General features: G+C 45.4%; 1 protein-coding gene across 7 annotated transcripts in view; it reads left to right on the plus strand.

Annotated features, from left to right (window-relative positions):
- Positions 1-16,138, plus strand: part of rev1 (REV1 DNA directed polymerase) — a 201,666-nt gene that overhangs the window by 90,449 nt on the left and 95,079 nt on the right. For all 7 annotated transcript variants that reach the window (XR_010975211.1, XR_010975212.1, XM_068033889.1 and 4 more), the window contains exon 14: positions 3,309-3,481. Coding sequence is in view for 5 of the 7 variants with exons in the window: in XM_068033889.1 (XP_067889990.1) it covers positions 3,309-3,481 (173 nt within the window). In the remaining 2 variants the exon portion in view is untranslated. The remainder of the gene's footprint in view (positions 1-3,308; positions 3,482-16,138) is intronic.

Consider the following 16,138-nt stretch of genomic DNA (forward strand, 5'->3'; position numbering starts at 1 on the left):
GGGGGACAGCGAGAGAGATGGGGACGATGAGAGAGAGGGAGAACATAGGTGCAGGAGTAGGCCATTCAGCCTATCGAGCCTGCTCTGCCATTCAATATGATTGTGGCTGATTATTCACTTCAATGCCTTTTTCCCCACACTATCCCCATATCCCTTTATGTCATTGGTATTTAGAAATCTGTCAATCTCTACTTGAAATATACTCAATGATTGAGTATCCACAGCCCTCTGGGGCAGAGAATTCCAAAGATTCACAACCCTCTGAGTAAAGTAATTTCTCCTCATCTCGGTCCTAAGTGGCTTCCCCCTTATTTTGAAATTGTGTCCCCACACTTATTTTGAAATTATTTCCCCTGTTTCTAGACTCCCCAAGCAGGGGGGAACATCTTACCTGCACCTACCCTGTCTATCCCTTTAAGTATTTTGTAGGTTTCAATGAGATCACCTCTCATTCTTCGAAACTCTAAAGAATAAAGGCCCAGTTTCCCCAATCTCTCATCATAGGACTTTCCCGCCATCCCGGGAACAAGTCTGGTGAACCTTCGTTGCACTCCCTCTGTGGCAATAATATCCTTCCTAAGGTAAGGGGACCAAAAATGCACTCAGCACTCCAGATGCGGTCTAACCAAGGTTCTATACGATTGAAGCAAGACTTCACTACTCCTGGACTCGAATCCTCTTGCGATAAAGGCTAATATACCATTAGCCTTCTTAATGGCGGCGCAGTGGTTAGCACCGCAGCCTCACAGCTCCAGCGACCCGGGTTCGGTTCTGGGTACTGCCTGTGTGGAGCTTGCAAGTTCTCCCTGTGACCGGGTGGGTTTCCGCCGGGTGCTCCGGATTCCTCCCACAGCCAAAGACTTGCAGGTTGATAGGTAAATTGGCCATTGTAAATTGTCCCTAGTGTAGGTAGGTGGTAGGAGAATGGTGGGGATGTGGTAGGGTATATAGGATTAGTATAAATGGGTGGCTGTTGGTTTGCACAGACTCAGTGGGCCGAAGGGCCTGTTTCAGTGCTGTATCTCTCTATGACTCTATTAATTGCTTGCTGCACCTGCATGTTAGCTTTCAGTGACTTATTGACGAGGACATCCAGGTCCCTTTGTGCATCTACACTTTGTTATCTCTTACCATTTAAGAAATACTCTTCACATCTATTCCTCCTACCAAAATGGATAACGTCACATTTCTCCACATTATATTCCATCTGCCACGTTCTTGCCCATTCAGTTAGTCTGTGCAAATCTCCTTGAAGCCGCTTTGCATCTTCCTCACAACACACGTTCCCACCTAGTTTTGTGTCCTCTGCGAACTTGGAAATATTGCATTGATATATATTGTGAACAGCTGAGGTCCAAGTACTGATCCTTACAGTACCCCACTAGTTACAGCCTACCATCGCGAGAATGATCCATTTATTCCTACTGTCTGTTTTCTGCCTGTTAACCAATCCTTAATCCATGCCAGTATATTACCTCCTATCCCATGTACTTTAATTTTGCTAACCAAGCTCCTGTGGGGGACTTTATCAAAAGGCTTCTGAAACTCCAAGTATACTAAGTCCACCAGATCCTTTTATTAATTCTGTTAGTAACATCCTCAAAAAACTCCAACAGGTTCGTCAAACATGATTTCCCATTCATAAATCCATGTTGACCATGCCCAGTCAGATCATTATTATCCAAGTGTCCATTTATCACATCCTTTAGAATAGATTCAAACATTTTCCCTACTACTGATGTAAGGCTAGCAGGTCTGTAGTTCCCTGTTTTCTCCTTCTCTTCTTCCTTTCTTAAATAATGGGGTGACATTTGCTACCTTCCAATCTGCAGGAACAGTTCCAGAATCTATAGAATTTGGAAGATGATCACCAATGTATCCACTATCTCCAAAGCTACCTGTTTCAACACTCTGGGCTGTAGAATATCAGGTCCTGGGGACTTATAAACCTTCAGCCTCATTAATTTCTTCAGTACAATCTTCTTACTGATACTAACCTCCTTTTATTCCTCATTCTCCCTAGTCCCTTGGATCTCTAATTCTGGGAGATTTCTGGGGGAAGTGGGGACAGAGGGAGTGTGGGGGGAGGTGGGACAGAGAGAGAGGAAAAGGGGGACAGAGAGCAGAGACAGAGGGAAAGTGAGTGATCAAGATCACTCCTGACATAATGACATCTATCCAGAATACTCCGCATCACTACACTAAGTGTGCAGGCGAACGTTGACTACTTGTGCAAGCAAAAAATGCCAGGAACACACTAAATCTGTGTCCAACATAGTGACCAGAACACAAGTCAATAAATTAGTCTTCTCATTTAAAGCTTCTTCACAAAAATGCACCACTGTTGTTTTGATTAATAGTAAGATATATTTTAATGCCTTTATCTTTATGAAATTGTCTCATCGCCTGCCCCCCCCCCCCCCCCAATGTAAGACAAAAATTGTAATGTGGCCCCCCACGCGAAAAGGTTGGACAACCCTGATCTACAAGATGCACTGCAGTAACTAACCAACGTTCCTTCAACAGCACATTCCAAATATGTGGCGTCTACCACCTAGAAGCACAAGGACAGCAGGTGCACAGGAACAGGACCATCTGCAAGTTTCCCTCCAAATCTCTCCCAATCCTGACTTGGAAATATATCGTGTTCCTTTGTTGTCACTGGGTCAAAATCCTGGAACCACTACATAACAGCAATATGAGTGTGCTTATACCATATGAACAGCAGCGGTTCAGGAAGGCAGCTCACCAACACCTTCTCGAGAATAATTAAGGATCTGCAATTAATGCTGGCTTGCCAGTGATGCCTACATCCCATGAACAAATAAAAAAAGTGTGTTGCAGTTCAACTCTGTTTCTCTCTTCACTGATGCTGGTAAGCTTGTTGCCAGCTCAAGGCAGGATTGGAAGATATGAATTTCAACATAACAGGAAGGCTAGAAAATGGAAAGGGAAATCCCCTGTATAAACCAGAAAATGTAAAGTATGTTTAACGTTGTAACTCTTCAGATATTCTCGATGTAGCTCAAGTTACATTTTGAAGCAAAAATTCATAATTTTCTACAGTAGTTATGTCATGTTTTTACATCAACCTTCAACTTTAAACTTTTTATATATAGATATTTATATGTAATATATATAAAGTACTTTGCTATGATTGTCTATATTTGTAAAGATTTTTGACAATTTAGAGGTTGGAAGCTATAAGCAAGTAAGAATGTGTTGTAAATTTTGTTCATGCTTATGTGCAAGTCATTTATTATGCTCAAAGTTTTGAATGGTAATATTGTTTTCTTTCCCTCCTTCAGACTAAAGAGGCTGAGGCATTTCTTCTCAGCCTTGCGGAGGAGATCCAGCGGCGACTAGAAATGTCTGGAATGAAAGGGAAGCGGCTAACTCTTAAAGTTATGATGAGAAAAGCTGGTGCGCCTACAGAACCAGCTAAGTTCGGTGGGCATGGAATTTGTGACAATGTTACCAGGTATAGTGAATTGCAAATGGGCATTTCTAAAACTAGATCTATTTTGTAATGGCAGTAAGAAATAATATTTCAAACAGGCATCGTAAAGATACATTCACAGATGAGTTACTTTAAGTTCCAAGTCATTGTAGCAGTTTACTTGAAGATTGAATTCATCGTAGACTCTAATGCTATGCAATTATTGAATTTTCATTTTTGCTATTAAACCTTTTCGCCATTGGAATAATTATTTCTACTGTTTATAATGGTTCAGTTCCATGAGGGTCAGCGTTTCCTGTCATTATTTTGTTATGCTGGTCATCAGTTTTCCTTTGATTCTGATTCTTTTTGCTCGCAACTATCAAGCCAAAGTATACCACACGATAATGGAGTAGGTTTGAATTAAAGATAAAAAAGCTGTTGTATATGAGAGATTATGAAAAGAGCTCAAGTCAACACGGTGCCCTTGGTTGCAAACGGTTATATGATTGCAATTTGAGAATATTTAAATAAAAGCAGCTTAATGGTTTTTTTATGACATGCAATTCCCTAAATGATGAGTTCCAATCACATATTGTGTTGCCTGGTGGATATAGCACTTTGACCAAGAGTTATTGCCCCAGAAAAAGTCAGGAAAATAAAGGTGTATCAGTGCAGCTCCTACAAAACTTCCCAAAGACTGCCTCAAAAATTAGTTTGCGTGTTGCAGGGAACCAAGCAGTGGATTAAGAATATGTACATTTTCCAGATATGTGTCCTCATGATGCATGAGAGTGTTGGTGTCCAATGGGGCCTTGGTGTCCTTGCTCATGAGTCACTAAAAGCTAGCATGCAGGTGCAGGAAGCAGTTAGGAAGGCAAGTGGTATGTTGGCCTTCATCGCAAGGGAATTTGAGTACAGAAGTAAAAATGTCTTCCTGCAATTGTATAGAGCCTTGGTGAGATCGCATCTGGAGTATAGTGTACAGTTTTGGTTTCCTTTCCTAAAGAAGGATATACATGTCATAGAGGGAATGCAATGGAGGTTCACAAGACTAATCCTGGGATGGCGGGATTGTCTTATGAGGAGAGATTGAGGAAAATGGTCCTGTATTCTCTAGAGTTTAGAAGAATGAGAATGATCTCATTGAAACATACAAAATTCTTACAGGGCGTAATAGGGTGGATGTAGATAGGATGTTTCCCCTGGCTGGTGAGTCCAGAACCAGGGGACATAATCTCAGAATAAGGGGAAGGCCATTTAAGACGGAGATGAGGAGAAGTTTCTTCACTCAGATGGCAGTGAACCTTTAGAAATTTCTGCAGAGGGCTTTGGAAGCTCAATCACCGAGTATGTTCAAGACACAAATCAATAGATTTCTGGAGACAAATGACATCAAGGGATATGGAGATAGTGCTGGAAAGTGGTGTTGAGGTAGATGATCAGCCAATGGTGGAGCAGGCTAGATGAGCTAAATGGCCTACTCCTGTTCCTGTATTAAATCTATGGGCGTTTATGATAAACCTTGGGGATGCGTAAGGAATATTAAAACACAATGGGTACACATAAGGCAAGTTATGTCCGAGTGGAGGGAAATATTGAGTGGGATGCCTCAGGAATTGACACTGCTAATGTTTCGAATTTATATAAATGACCTGGATTTAGAAATTCAATACAAAGTGGTCGGATTTGCCAATGAAACCAAGCTTGGATGAGTAGTGGTATTGGAAAAGGCAGCTCAAAAATTACAGAATGAGTTAAACAAAATATTTAAGTGGATAGAACCATGATTATTAGGATAATACAGATCAGCTATGATCTGATTAGAGGAACAGGTTTGAGGGGCTGAATGGCCTACTCCTGTTCCTAAGTTTCCAATGCTTGAGCATGCGGCTGTACCCAACTTTCAAAGGGTTGAGTTACAAGGAAACATTGGTGAAACTTGGGCTCTTCACCCATGAAATGAGATGTTTAACAGGCAATTGAATAGAAGTATTCCTTTTCCTTTTTGGCCTCCTTGTCTTGAGAGACAATGGGTAAGCGCCTAGAGGTAGTCAGTGGTTTGTGGAGCAGCGCCTGGAGTAGCTATAAAGGCCAATTCTAGAGTGATAGACTCTTCCACAGGCGCTGCAGGTGAAGTTGGTTGTCGGGGCTGTTAAACAGTTGGCTCTCTCCTCACACTTCTGTCTCTTTTCCTGCCAACTGCTGAGTCTCTTCGACTCACCTCTCTTCAGCCCCGCCTTTATAGCTGTCTGCCAGCTCTGGCGATCGCTGGCAACTGACTCCCACGACTTGTGGTCAATGTCACAGGACTTCATGTCGCGTTTGCAAACGTCTTTAAAGCGGAGACATGGACGGCTGGTGAGTCTGATACCAGTGACGAGCTCGCTGTACAATGTGTCCTTGGGGATCCTGCCATCTTCCATGCGGCTCACATGGCCAAGCCATCTCAAGCGCCACTGGCTCAGTAGGGTGTACATGCTGGGGATGTTGGCTGCCTCGAGGACTTCTGTGTTGGAGATACCGTCCTGCCACCTGATGCCAAAGATTCTCCGGAGACAGCGAAGATGGAATGCGTTGGGATGTCGCTCTTGGCTGACATAGGTTGTCCAGGCCTCGCTGCCGTAGAGCAAGGTACTGAGGACACAGGCTTGAAACACTCGGATATTTGTGTTCCGTGTCAGTGCGCCATTTTCTCACACCCTCTTGGCCAGTCTGGACATAGCAGCAGACGCCTTTCCCATGTGCTTGTTAATTTCTGCATCGAGAGACAGGTAACTGGTGATGGTTGAGCCTAGGTAGGTAAACTCTTGAACCACTTCCACAGCGTGTTCGCTGATATTGATGGATGGAGCTCTTGGTTGGAGGAAAATTCCTCCTTCTGAAGACTCGAACGTGTGAGAGAGCAGCAGTGAGAAGAAGATCCCAAACAGTGTAGGTGCGAGAACACAGCCCTGTTTCACACCACCCAGGATGGGAAAGGGGTCTGATGAGGCACCATTATGCTGAATTGTGCCTTTCATATTGTCATGGAACGAGGTGATGGTACTTAGTAGTTTTGGTGGGCATCCGATCTTTGCTAGTAGTCTGAAGAGCCCATGTCTGCTGACGAGGTCAAAGGCTTTGGTGAGATCTATGAAGGCAACGTAGAGGGGCATCCATTGTTCGCGGCATTTCTCCTGTAGCTGGCGAAGGCAGAGCAGCATGTCAATGGCGGATCTCTCTGCTGGAAAGCCACACTGTGCCCCAGGGTAGACACGCTCAGCCAGCTTCTGGAGTCTGTTTAAAACTACTCGAACGAAGGCTTTCCCCACTGCTGAGCAGGGAGATTCCACGGTAGTTGTTGCAGTCAACGCGGTGACCCTTGTTCTCCTAGAGGGTGATGATATCGGCATCGCATATATGAATTAGTAACTGCTATGGAAAAGATATATAGAATCATGGAATGGTTACAGCGCAGAAGGAGGTCATTTGGCCCATCATGTCTGTGCCGGCTCTCTGCAAGAGCAGCTCATCTAGTCCCACTGCCCTCCCTTTTCAACATAGCCCTGCAATTTTTTTCTCTAACAATATCCAGTTCCCTTTTGAAGGCCTCGATTGAATTTGCCTCCACCACGTTCTCAGGCAGTGCATTCAGGATCCTAACCACTCGCTGCTTAAAGTTTTTCCTCATTTCGCCATTGCTTCTTTTGCCAATCACCTTAAATCGGTGTCCTCTGGTTTTCAATCCTTCCGCCAATGGGAACAGTTTCTCCCCCTCTACTCTGTCTAGACCCCTCATGATTTTGAACACCTCTATCAAATTTCCTCTTGATCTTTTCTCTGAGGGGAACAGACACAGTTTCTCCAATCTATCCACGTAACTGAAGTTCCTCATCCCTGGAACCATTCTCATGAATCTTTTCTGCACCCTCTGTAATGCCTTCACATCCTTCCTGAATTGTAGTGCCCAGAACTGAACACAATACTCTAGTTGAGGCCAAACCAGTGTTTTATTCAGGTTTATCATAACTTCCTTGCTTTTGTACTCTATGCTCCTATTTGTCCGTTATGCTTTATTTAACAGTTTTCTCAAACTGCCCTGCGACCTTCAATGATTTATGCACAGATACCCCCAGGTGTCTCTGCTCCTGCACTCCCTTTAGAATTGTATCCTTTCTTTTATATTGCCTCTCCTCATTTTTCCTACCAAAATGAATCACCTCGCACTTCTCTTCATATACCTTCCTGTGGTCCAAAAAACAACCTTTCACCACTACTCTCTGTTTCTTGTCACTCAGCCAATTTCGTATCCATGCTGCTACTGTCCCTTTTATTCCATGGGCTTTAACTTTGCTGACAAGCTTGTTATGTCCCACTTTATCAAATGCTTTTGGAAGTCCATGTACACCATATCAACTGCATCAACCCTCTCATCAAAAACTCAATCAAATTAAACATGATTTGCTGGCTTTCCTTAATTAATCCATATTTGTCCAAGTGACTGTTAATTTTGCCTTGAATTATCATTACTATAAGCTTTCCCACCACCAAGGTTCAATTGACTGGTCTGTAGTTGCTGGGCCTTATCCTTGCACCCTTCTTTGAGCAAGACTGTAACATTTGTAATTCTCAAGTCCTCTGGCACCTGTGAGGAAGATTGGAAGTTTATGGTCAGTCCCTCTGCAGATTCCACCTTTGCTTCCCTCAGTATCCTTGGATACATCTCATCAAGTCCTGATGACTTATCAACTTTAAGTACAGCCAGGCTATCTAATATTTCTTTTTCAATTTGTAGCCCATGCAGTGTCTCAACTACCCTCCTCCTTTATTATGACTTGGGCAGCATCTTCTTCCTTGGTGAAGACAGATGCAAAGTACTCATTTAGTATCTCAGCTGTGCCCCTACCCCCATGTGTAAATCCCCTTTGAGGTCCTTAATTGACCCCACTTCTCCCGTTATCATCTTTTTACTATTTATATGTCCATAAAAGATTTTTGAATTCCCTTTTATGTTAGCTGCCAGTCACTTCTCATACTCTCTTTGCTTCTCTTATTTGTTTTTTTGCTTCCCCTCTGAACCTTCTGTATTCAGCCTGATACTCAGTTGTATTTTCCACCTGACATCTGTCATATGCACCCTTTTTCTGCTTCATCTTAATCTCTATCTCTGCCTTCGTTCAGGGAGCTCTGGATTTGTTTGCCCTACCTTTCCCCCTTGTGGGAATGTATCTCGACTGTACCCAAAATATCTCCTCTTTAAAGACAGCCCATTGTTCGGTTACAGTTTTGCCTGCTAGCCTTTGATTCTAGTTTACCTGGGCCAGATCCGTTTTCACCCCATAGAAGTTGACTGTCCCCCAATTAATTATATTTACCCTGGATTGCTCCTTATCCTTTTCCATAGCCAGTCTAAACCTTATGATATGTCCCAAACGTTCCCCTGCTGCCATTTGACCCACTCATTCCCGAGAAACAGATCCAGCAATGTCTGCTTTCTCATTGGACTGGAAACATACTGATGCAGAAAATTTTCCTGAACATGCTGTAGAAACTCTTGCCTATGTATGCCCTTTACACTATTACTATCCCAGTCGTCTTCTTCTTCTTCTTTGGCCTCCTTATCTCGAGAGACAATGGGTAAGCGCCTGGAGGTGGTCAGTGGTTTGTGAAGCAGCGCCTGGAGTGGCTATAAAGGTCAATTCTAGAGTGACCGACTCTTCCACAGGTGCTGCAGATAAAATTGGTTGTCGGGGCTATTACACAGTTGGCTCTCCCCTTGCGCTTCTGCCTTTTTTCCTGCCAACTGCTAAGTCTCTTCGACTCGCCACACTTTAGCCCCGCCTTTATGGCTGTCCGCGAGCTCTGGTGATCACTGGCAACTGACTCCCACGACTTGTGATCAATGTCACAGGACTTCATGTCGCGTTTGCAGACATCTTTAAAGCGGCGACATGAACAGCCGGTGGGTCTGATACCAGTGACGAGCTCGCTGTACAATGTGTCCTAGGGGATCCTGCCATCTTCCATGCAGCTCACATGGCCAAGCCATCTCAAGCACCTAGTAGGGTGTATATGCTGGGGATGTTGGGCACCTCGAGGACTTCTGTGTTGGAGATACTGTCCTGCCACCTGATGCCAAGGATTCTCCGGAGGCAGCGAAGATGGAATGAATTGAGACGTCGCTCTTGGCTGACATACGTTGTCCATGCCTCGCTGCCATAGAGCAAGGTACTGAGGACACAGGCTTGATACACTCGGACTTTTGTGTTCTGTGTCAGTGCGCCATTTTCCCACACTCTCTTGGCCAGTCTGGACATAGCAGTGGAAGCCTTTCTCAAGCTCTTGTTGATTTCTGCATCGAGAGACAGGTTACTGGTGATAGTTGAGCCTAGGTAGGAGAACTCTGTCGCCGATATTGATGGATGGAGCATTTCTGACGTCCTGTCCCATGATGTTCATTTTCTTGAGGCTGATGGTCAGGCCAAATTCGTTGCAGGCAGCCGCAATCCTGTCGATGAGTCTCTGCAGGCACTCTTCAGTGTGGGATGTTAATGCAGCATCGTCAGCAAAGAGGAGTTCCCTGATGAGGACTTTCCATACTTTGGTCTTCACTCTTAGTCGGGCAAGGTTGAACAACCTGCCACCTGATCTTGTGTGGAGGAAAATTCCTTCTTCTGAAGACTTGAACGCATGTGAGAGCAGCAGGGAGAAGAAGATCCCAAACAGTGTAGGTGCGAGAACACAGCCCTATTTCACTAAACTCAGGATAGGAAAGGGGTCTGATGAGGCACTTCTATGCTGAATTGTGCCTTTCATATTGTCATGGAATGAGGTGATGATACTTAGTAACTTTGGTGGGCATTCGATCTTTTCTAGTAGTCTGAAGAGACCACGTCTGCTGACGAGGTCAAAGGCTTTGGTGAGATCAATGAAGGCAATCTAGAGGGCATCTGTTGTTCGCAGCATTTCTCCTGTAGCTGGCGAAGAGAGAACAGCATATGGTGGATCTCTCTGCTCGAAAGCCAAACTGTGCCTCAGGGTAGGCATGCTCAGCCAGCTTCTGGAGCCTGTTTAAAGCGACTTGAGCGAAGACTTTCCCCACAATGCTGAGCAGGGAGATTCCACGGTAGTTTTTGCAGTCACCACGGTCACCTTTGTTTTTATAGAGGGTGATGATATTGGCATCGCACATGTCCTGTGGTATTGCTCCCACATCCCAGATCAGGCAAACCAGTTCATAGAGTGCTGAAAGTATAGCGCTCTTAATGCCATCATACATTCCTCTGATGTTTCCGGTGTCGGAGGCCAGCTGAATATGACTGCATAGGTGTTGACAGTAGTCATTTATGCAGCGCCTGGCTGTTCTTTGTGCAGCGCTTCTGGCTGCTTTAACTGCTATAGATGTTAACTCGCTGGGGGCTTTCTTGTAGTTCAACAGTGCAGTGCGCTTGGCGGCTATGACAGGTTCCAGCTCTTCAAAGTGAGATTGAAACCAGTCTGCTTTCTGCTTCACACGTTTGCCATAGTTGGTCATTGCTGAGTCATAGATGGCGTCTCTGATGTGGGCCCACATGGTCTCTGCATCCCCTGTAGGAGTGTTTTGAAGGGCTTTTTCAAGTGAATTTAGGAACTTATTTAACAGCTGTGGATAAGAAATTCTGCTAGTGTTGATGCGCGGGCGGTCCTTCTACTTGGAGTGATGCAGCTTCTTTGGTTTGAGTCTAACCTTGCTGCACACCAGGGAGTGGTTGGTGTTGCAGTCCGCGCTGTGGAAGCTGCGTGTGGTTTGAACGCTGTTTAAAGAGGCTCGCCTTGTGACGGAGAGGTCCAGCTGGTGCCAATGACGTGATCTTGGGTGCCTCCAAGAAACCTGGTGACAGGGTTTAGTGTGAAAGAACAAGTTGGCGATGCGGAGGTTATGATAGGTACACAACTCAAGCAGTCTCTGTCCATTCTCATTCATCCTTCCAATGCCATAGCGCCCAAGGCAGGAGGGCCATGAGTCATGGTCGGCCCCAACCCTGGCATTAAAGTCCCCCAGCAGGAACAGATGTTTGGTATTGGGGCTGCTACTAATGATATTATGGAGTTCCTCGTAGAACTGGTCTTTAACTTCAAGTGGGGAGCAGAGTGTTGGAGCATAGGTGCTGAGTAGGTGTACTGGACCAGAGCCGGTCAGCAGTCGAATGGACAGTATGAGTTCCGAGCCATTTGAGGGTGGCTCTATCATGCTGATCAAGGAATTTCTGATGGCAAAGCCCACTCCATGCTGTCTTGGTTCTTCAGCATCCCTACCCTGCCAGAAGGAGGTGTGTCTTGCTTTCTTAGAGATCCGCTCGCAGGGAGGCGTGTCTCCTGAAGTGCTGCAATGTCCACATTGAGTCTACTGAGCTCGTTGTTAATGCTGGCTGTCTTCCGAGAATCGTTGATTTGTGTAAGGTCTTCCGACAGGCCAGGACACACAGTTCTGATGTTCCAGCTTGCAAAACGAAGGGCTGGTACCGTCTTTCCTTTTTTGGTCTTGCTGTTTGGTGCGGTGTTACAGTCCACTTGTCGGGCAATGACCCTGAGCTCCAATCACACATTAAAGCAGGTGGACTGTGGCGGGACAGAACCTTACTGACCGGGGGCTGCCCAGTTTGAAGCGGGCGTTAGCTGTCCAGTGAGATGCGGTGACCTCTCCCACCGACAAAGGCAACCCATGGCACCCAATCTCTGTGCCAATTGAGCTGGACTTATAACCCGTAACTGCTGCCTTCCGTGTTGTTTTGGTCGCTGTGAGGCGACTATGGAGTGACCTCTCCATGGCGCATGCCTGGGCAATGTACGGAGGTTGTGAGTTGCCCAAGTGTCAAAACCCCCCTCTCGGCTTTCCTGGTGGGGTCCAAAGGAGTGCAGAGCACGACGTTTGGCATCGGTATGGCTGCAGGGACTGCCGGAAACATGCCAAAGGTGACACATGACAGCCTTCATGATTCTGCTCCGGATTTTCTGTTGGGGTTTACTCCCTTAGCCTTGGTCTCTCCCAAGATGCCCACAAGGCAGTGGGGTTGTAGGGCCCCTGCTCAGGGATAGGTGGATGCCGGTGGGAGAAGGTGGGGGTGTGGGGGGAGAGCCTGGAGGGAAGGGGGTGCGAGGGGGCTGCAGGGGGGTTGGGGAGGGGGTGCAGGGGAAGGGGTGAGAGGGGGGAGCTGGGAAGGGGGCGCGAGGGGGTGGGAGGGGGCGCGAGGGGGGAGCTGGGAAGGGGGTGGGGGAAGGGGTGCAGCTAATAAAACATTTCATCAGCTCCCACGCAATGCAGTCTCCAAGTAAAGTTGGGGTTGCCTTGTGTAGTTTCAACCTCGACACAAAATTTTGCTGGTCTCAATTTAAAAAAAAAATTAAAACCTGGTTGCTGTTAGACAGAAGTCACGTATCAGTCAGACCGCGACTGTGTTTATCAGAATAAAGTTCAGTTGTCAGGTTTTCAGTAGCCTGGAAGCTGAAGGGCTCACTTGCTCAGTGAAACAAGAAAAATAGTCCGCTGTTTGTTACCTTCTCTGTTCCTCTTCTCTCGGGTGCCTCTAATGCCGATACAGTTAGATCTGCGGGATCACTCCGTGAAGTGCTGTGAAAGCAGGGCTGGCCTTCAGGAGGACAGTTGTCTGATTGCTCTCAAAATTTTCTTGGGGAGCCTAACGACACAGGATGCTGACTGAAGAACTTGGTCTTGTTTAGCTGGTGGTTGGTGAAATTCTCTCCCTATTACTCCTGGCAGCAGTTAGGGCTGAGGGGCTCAGGCACCTTCCTGTGGAGGGCACCACTCCGGGGCTTGGGCCCTTGGGATCCCGGTCTATATTAGGATAATTACCATCCCCTAGACCATACAGGTCTTAAACCTGTCTATAATTTCCTTGCAAATTTGTTCCTCTATATCTTTCCCACAAGTTGGTGGCCTTTAGAATACACTCAGTAGTAATGGTACCTCTATTGTTAGATCTAACCAAATAGATTCTGTTCTTGATATCTCTAGGAAATGCTCTCCAGCACAGTCATGTTCTCCTTAATCAATACTGCTATCCCTTCTCCTTTCTTTCCTTCCCTATCTTTCCTGAACACGTTGTATCCAGGAATATTTAGTACCCAGTCCTACTGATTTTTGAGTCAGGTCTCCGTTATTGCCAGGGCATCATAATTTCCATGTGGCTATCTGAGCCTGCAGCTCACCAAACTTATTGACCACACTCCATCCATTCACACACATGCACAGTAAACCTAATTTAGACCTGATAAGTTCCTCCTTACTCTGACCCCACATAATAATATCGTACTATTTCCTATCTAATGTTATCTGTCTTTTCCAATTCTCTGTGCACCTTGGTTTTCCTCTGTAATATTACCTCCTGGTCCCCAACCCCTGCCAAGTTAGTTTACACCCTCCCCAGTAGCACTAGCAAATTGTCCCGCAAGGACGTTGGTCCCAGCTCTTTTCACGTGCAACCAGTCCGGCCTGTCCAGATCCCATGTCCCAGGAATCTGAAACCTTTCCTCCTGCACCATCTCTCCAGCCACTCATTCATCTACTCTATCCTCCTATTTCTATACACCCTTTCACGTGGTACTGGGAGAAATCCAGAGATTACTACCTTTTGAGGTCCCGTTTACTAGTTTCTTTCCTAGCTCCCTAAACTGTACCTTCAGGACCTCATCCTTCTTTCTACCTGTGTCGTTGGTACTAATATGGACCACAACTGCTGGCTGATAACCCTCCTTCCACACCCCCGCCTCAGAGTGCTCTGCAGCCATTCAGTGACATCCTTGACCCTGGCATCAGAGAGGCAACATACCATCCTGGATTCACGTTGGTGGCCACAGAGTCACCTGTCTGTTTTTCCTATCGAATCCCATATCACTGTTGCTTTTCCAATCTTCCTCCTGCCCCCACCCCACTGCACAGCTGAGCCAGCCGGGGACATGGCTCTGGCTGCACACCCCAGAGCAACCATCACTCTCACCTGTATTCAGAAAATGACTTCAAAGTAAATTACTTGATGAGAGGGCATTGATTCAAACTAGTAAATGAACCGATACCAAAAGTTTATCTGCAAATAGTAATCAGTACATGGGGTGGACTTCTAGATTGTTATGGAAGTGGAAAATGTTGCAGTGGGGATGACATTTAGGGTATTTCTGGATGGATGAATCAAGATGGACTGAATGATGTCCCTTATCTGTAAATTGTCTTGTGATTGACAAGTTTTTAATATTTTCTTCCTTGTGTTTTCGCCTTCCTTTTCTGAAAGCATTGAACTTTCTAGGTCCAGTTTCGCAGGTGCTGGCCACCTTCCAGAATTTTACCCAGTGGTGTATCACTTCATATGGGAACCAGAGCAATCCATGTTGCAAATGATCAGCGTTTATCACAGCTAAGCCCAATCATGTTCTTTCATGATCTCAGCACGCATGCATACTTTCCAGCACCCGTCACTGGATAGCTGTCAGTAATTGAAATTCTGGGTGATTTCCCTCTGTTTCTTACCCCTGAATTGAGGCATGCTGAATCAAATTATACTATCTTTAATGCCACTCTGACCGAGATAACCTAAGTCAGCACAGACCAGAAACTAAACCTGGACCCTTCCTAGTCTGCGTGCTTCAGTACTAGACTTTGTTGTGGATTCAACAATTAATCCATTGTGAAGCTATCTTTCTAGTGTTCAAATGTATATTATGGCCTGAGGAGCAGTTTATCTCTAAATCAGCTAAATTTTTTCCACTATCTTCAATTTCAACCACACGGTGAATCTGCTGAGTGTTTCTGCCATCTCTTCCTCGTGTCCTAGTGTTTAATCCTCTCACCTCAGTATCCAAGGAAATCTGGATCTGCTGTTGAGTACAGCGTTATACATTTAATCAAATAAGTGTTCATACTTGTCTGTGGACCGTTAGGTTGGTTAAGTTTAACTTTTTAACCACATCCTGTTTTGTATATGCTGTACAATATGATGGCAATGTACAATTATACAATATGGTATGAAGCTGAATTGTGCTGTTCCATGTTTTTAGTTCTGGGGATGTGAGCGATGCTTGTAGGCCTGCAGTTATTGCCTATTCTTGGTAGTTACACTGGGAAGGTGGTGCTGGGCTGCCTTCTAGCAATTTTTTTTTAAAAAAGAGTCAACTACCTAACTGTATAGGAATGAAAGATTTATTTTCCTGAAGGGTATAAAGAACCAGGTAGATTTTTATAACAGAACAGCTGGGTTGCTAGTCAGGTATCATACCACTATAGTACCGTACCTCTGATCTTTTGAACAATGTAGCCTAGTAACACTCTACTTTTACTCTCATATGATTATTTTATGAACCTCCGTGTATGGGCGGCACAGTGGCGCAGTGGTTAGCACCGCAGCCTCACAGCTCCAGGGACCCGGGTTCGATTCCGGGTACTGCCTGTGTGGAGTTTGCAAGTTCTCCCTGTGTCTGCATGGGTTTTCTCCGGGTGCTCCGGTTTCCTCCCACAAGCCAAAAGACTTGCAGGTTGATAGGTAAATTGGCCATTATAAATTGTCACTAGTATAGGTAGGTGGTAGGGAAATATAGGGACAGGTGGGGATGTTTGGTAGGAATATGGGATTAGTGTAGGATTAGTATAAATGGGTGGTTGATGTTCGGCACAGACTCGGTGGGCCGAAGGGCCTGTTTCAGTGCTGTATCTCTAATCTAAAAATCTAATCT

This window comes from Heterodontus francisci, chromosome 6, assembly GCF_036365525.1.
Source record: "Heterodontus francisci isolate sHetFra1 chromosome 6, sHetFra1.hap1, whole genome shotgun sequence".
NCBI lineage: Eukaryota > Metazoa > Chordata > Chondrichthyes > Heterodontiformes > Heterodontidae > Heterodontus > Heterodontus francisci.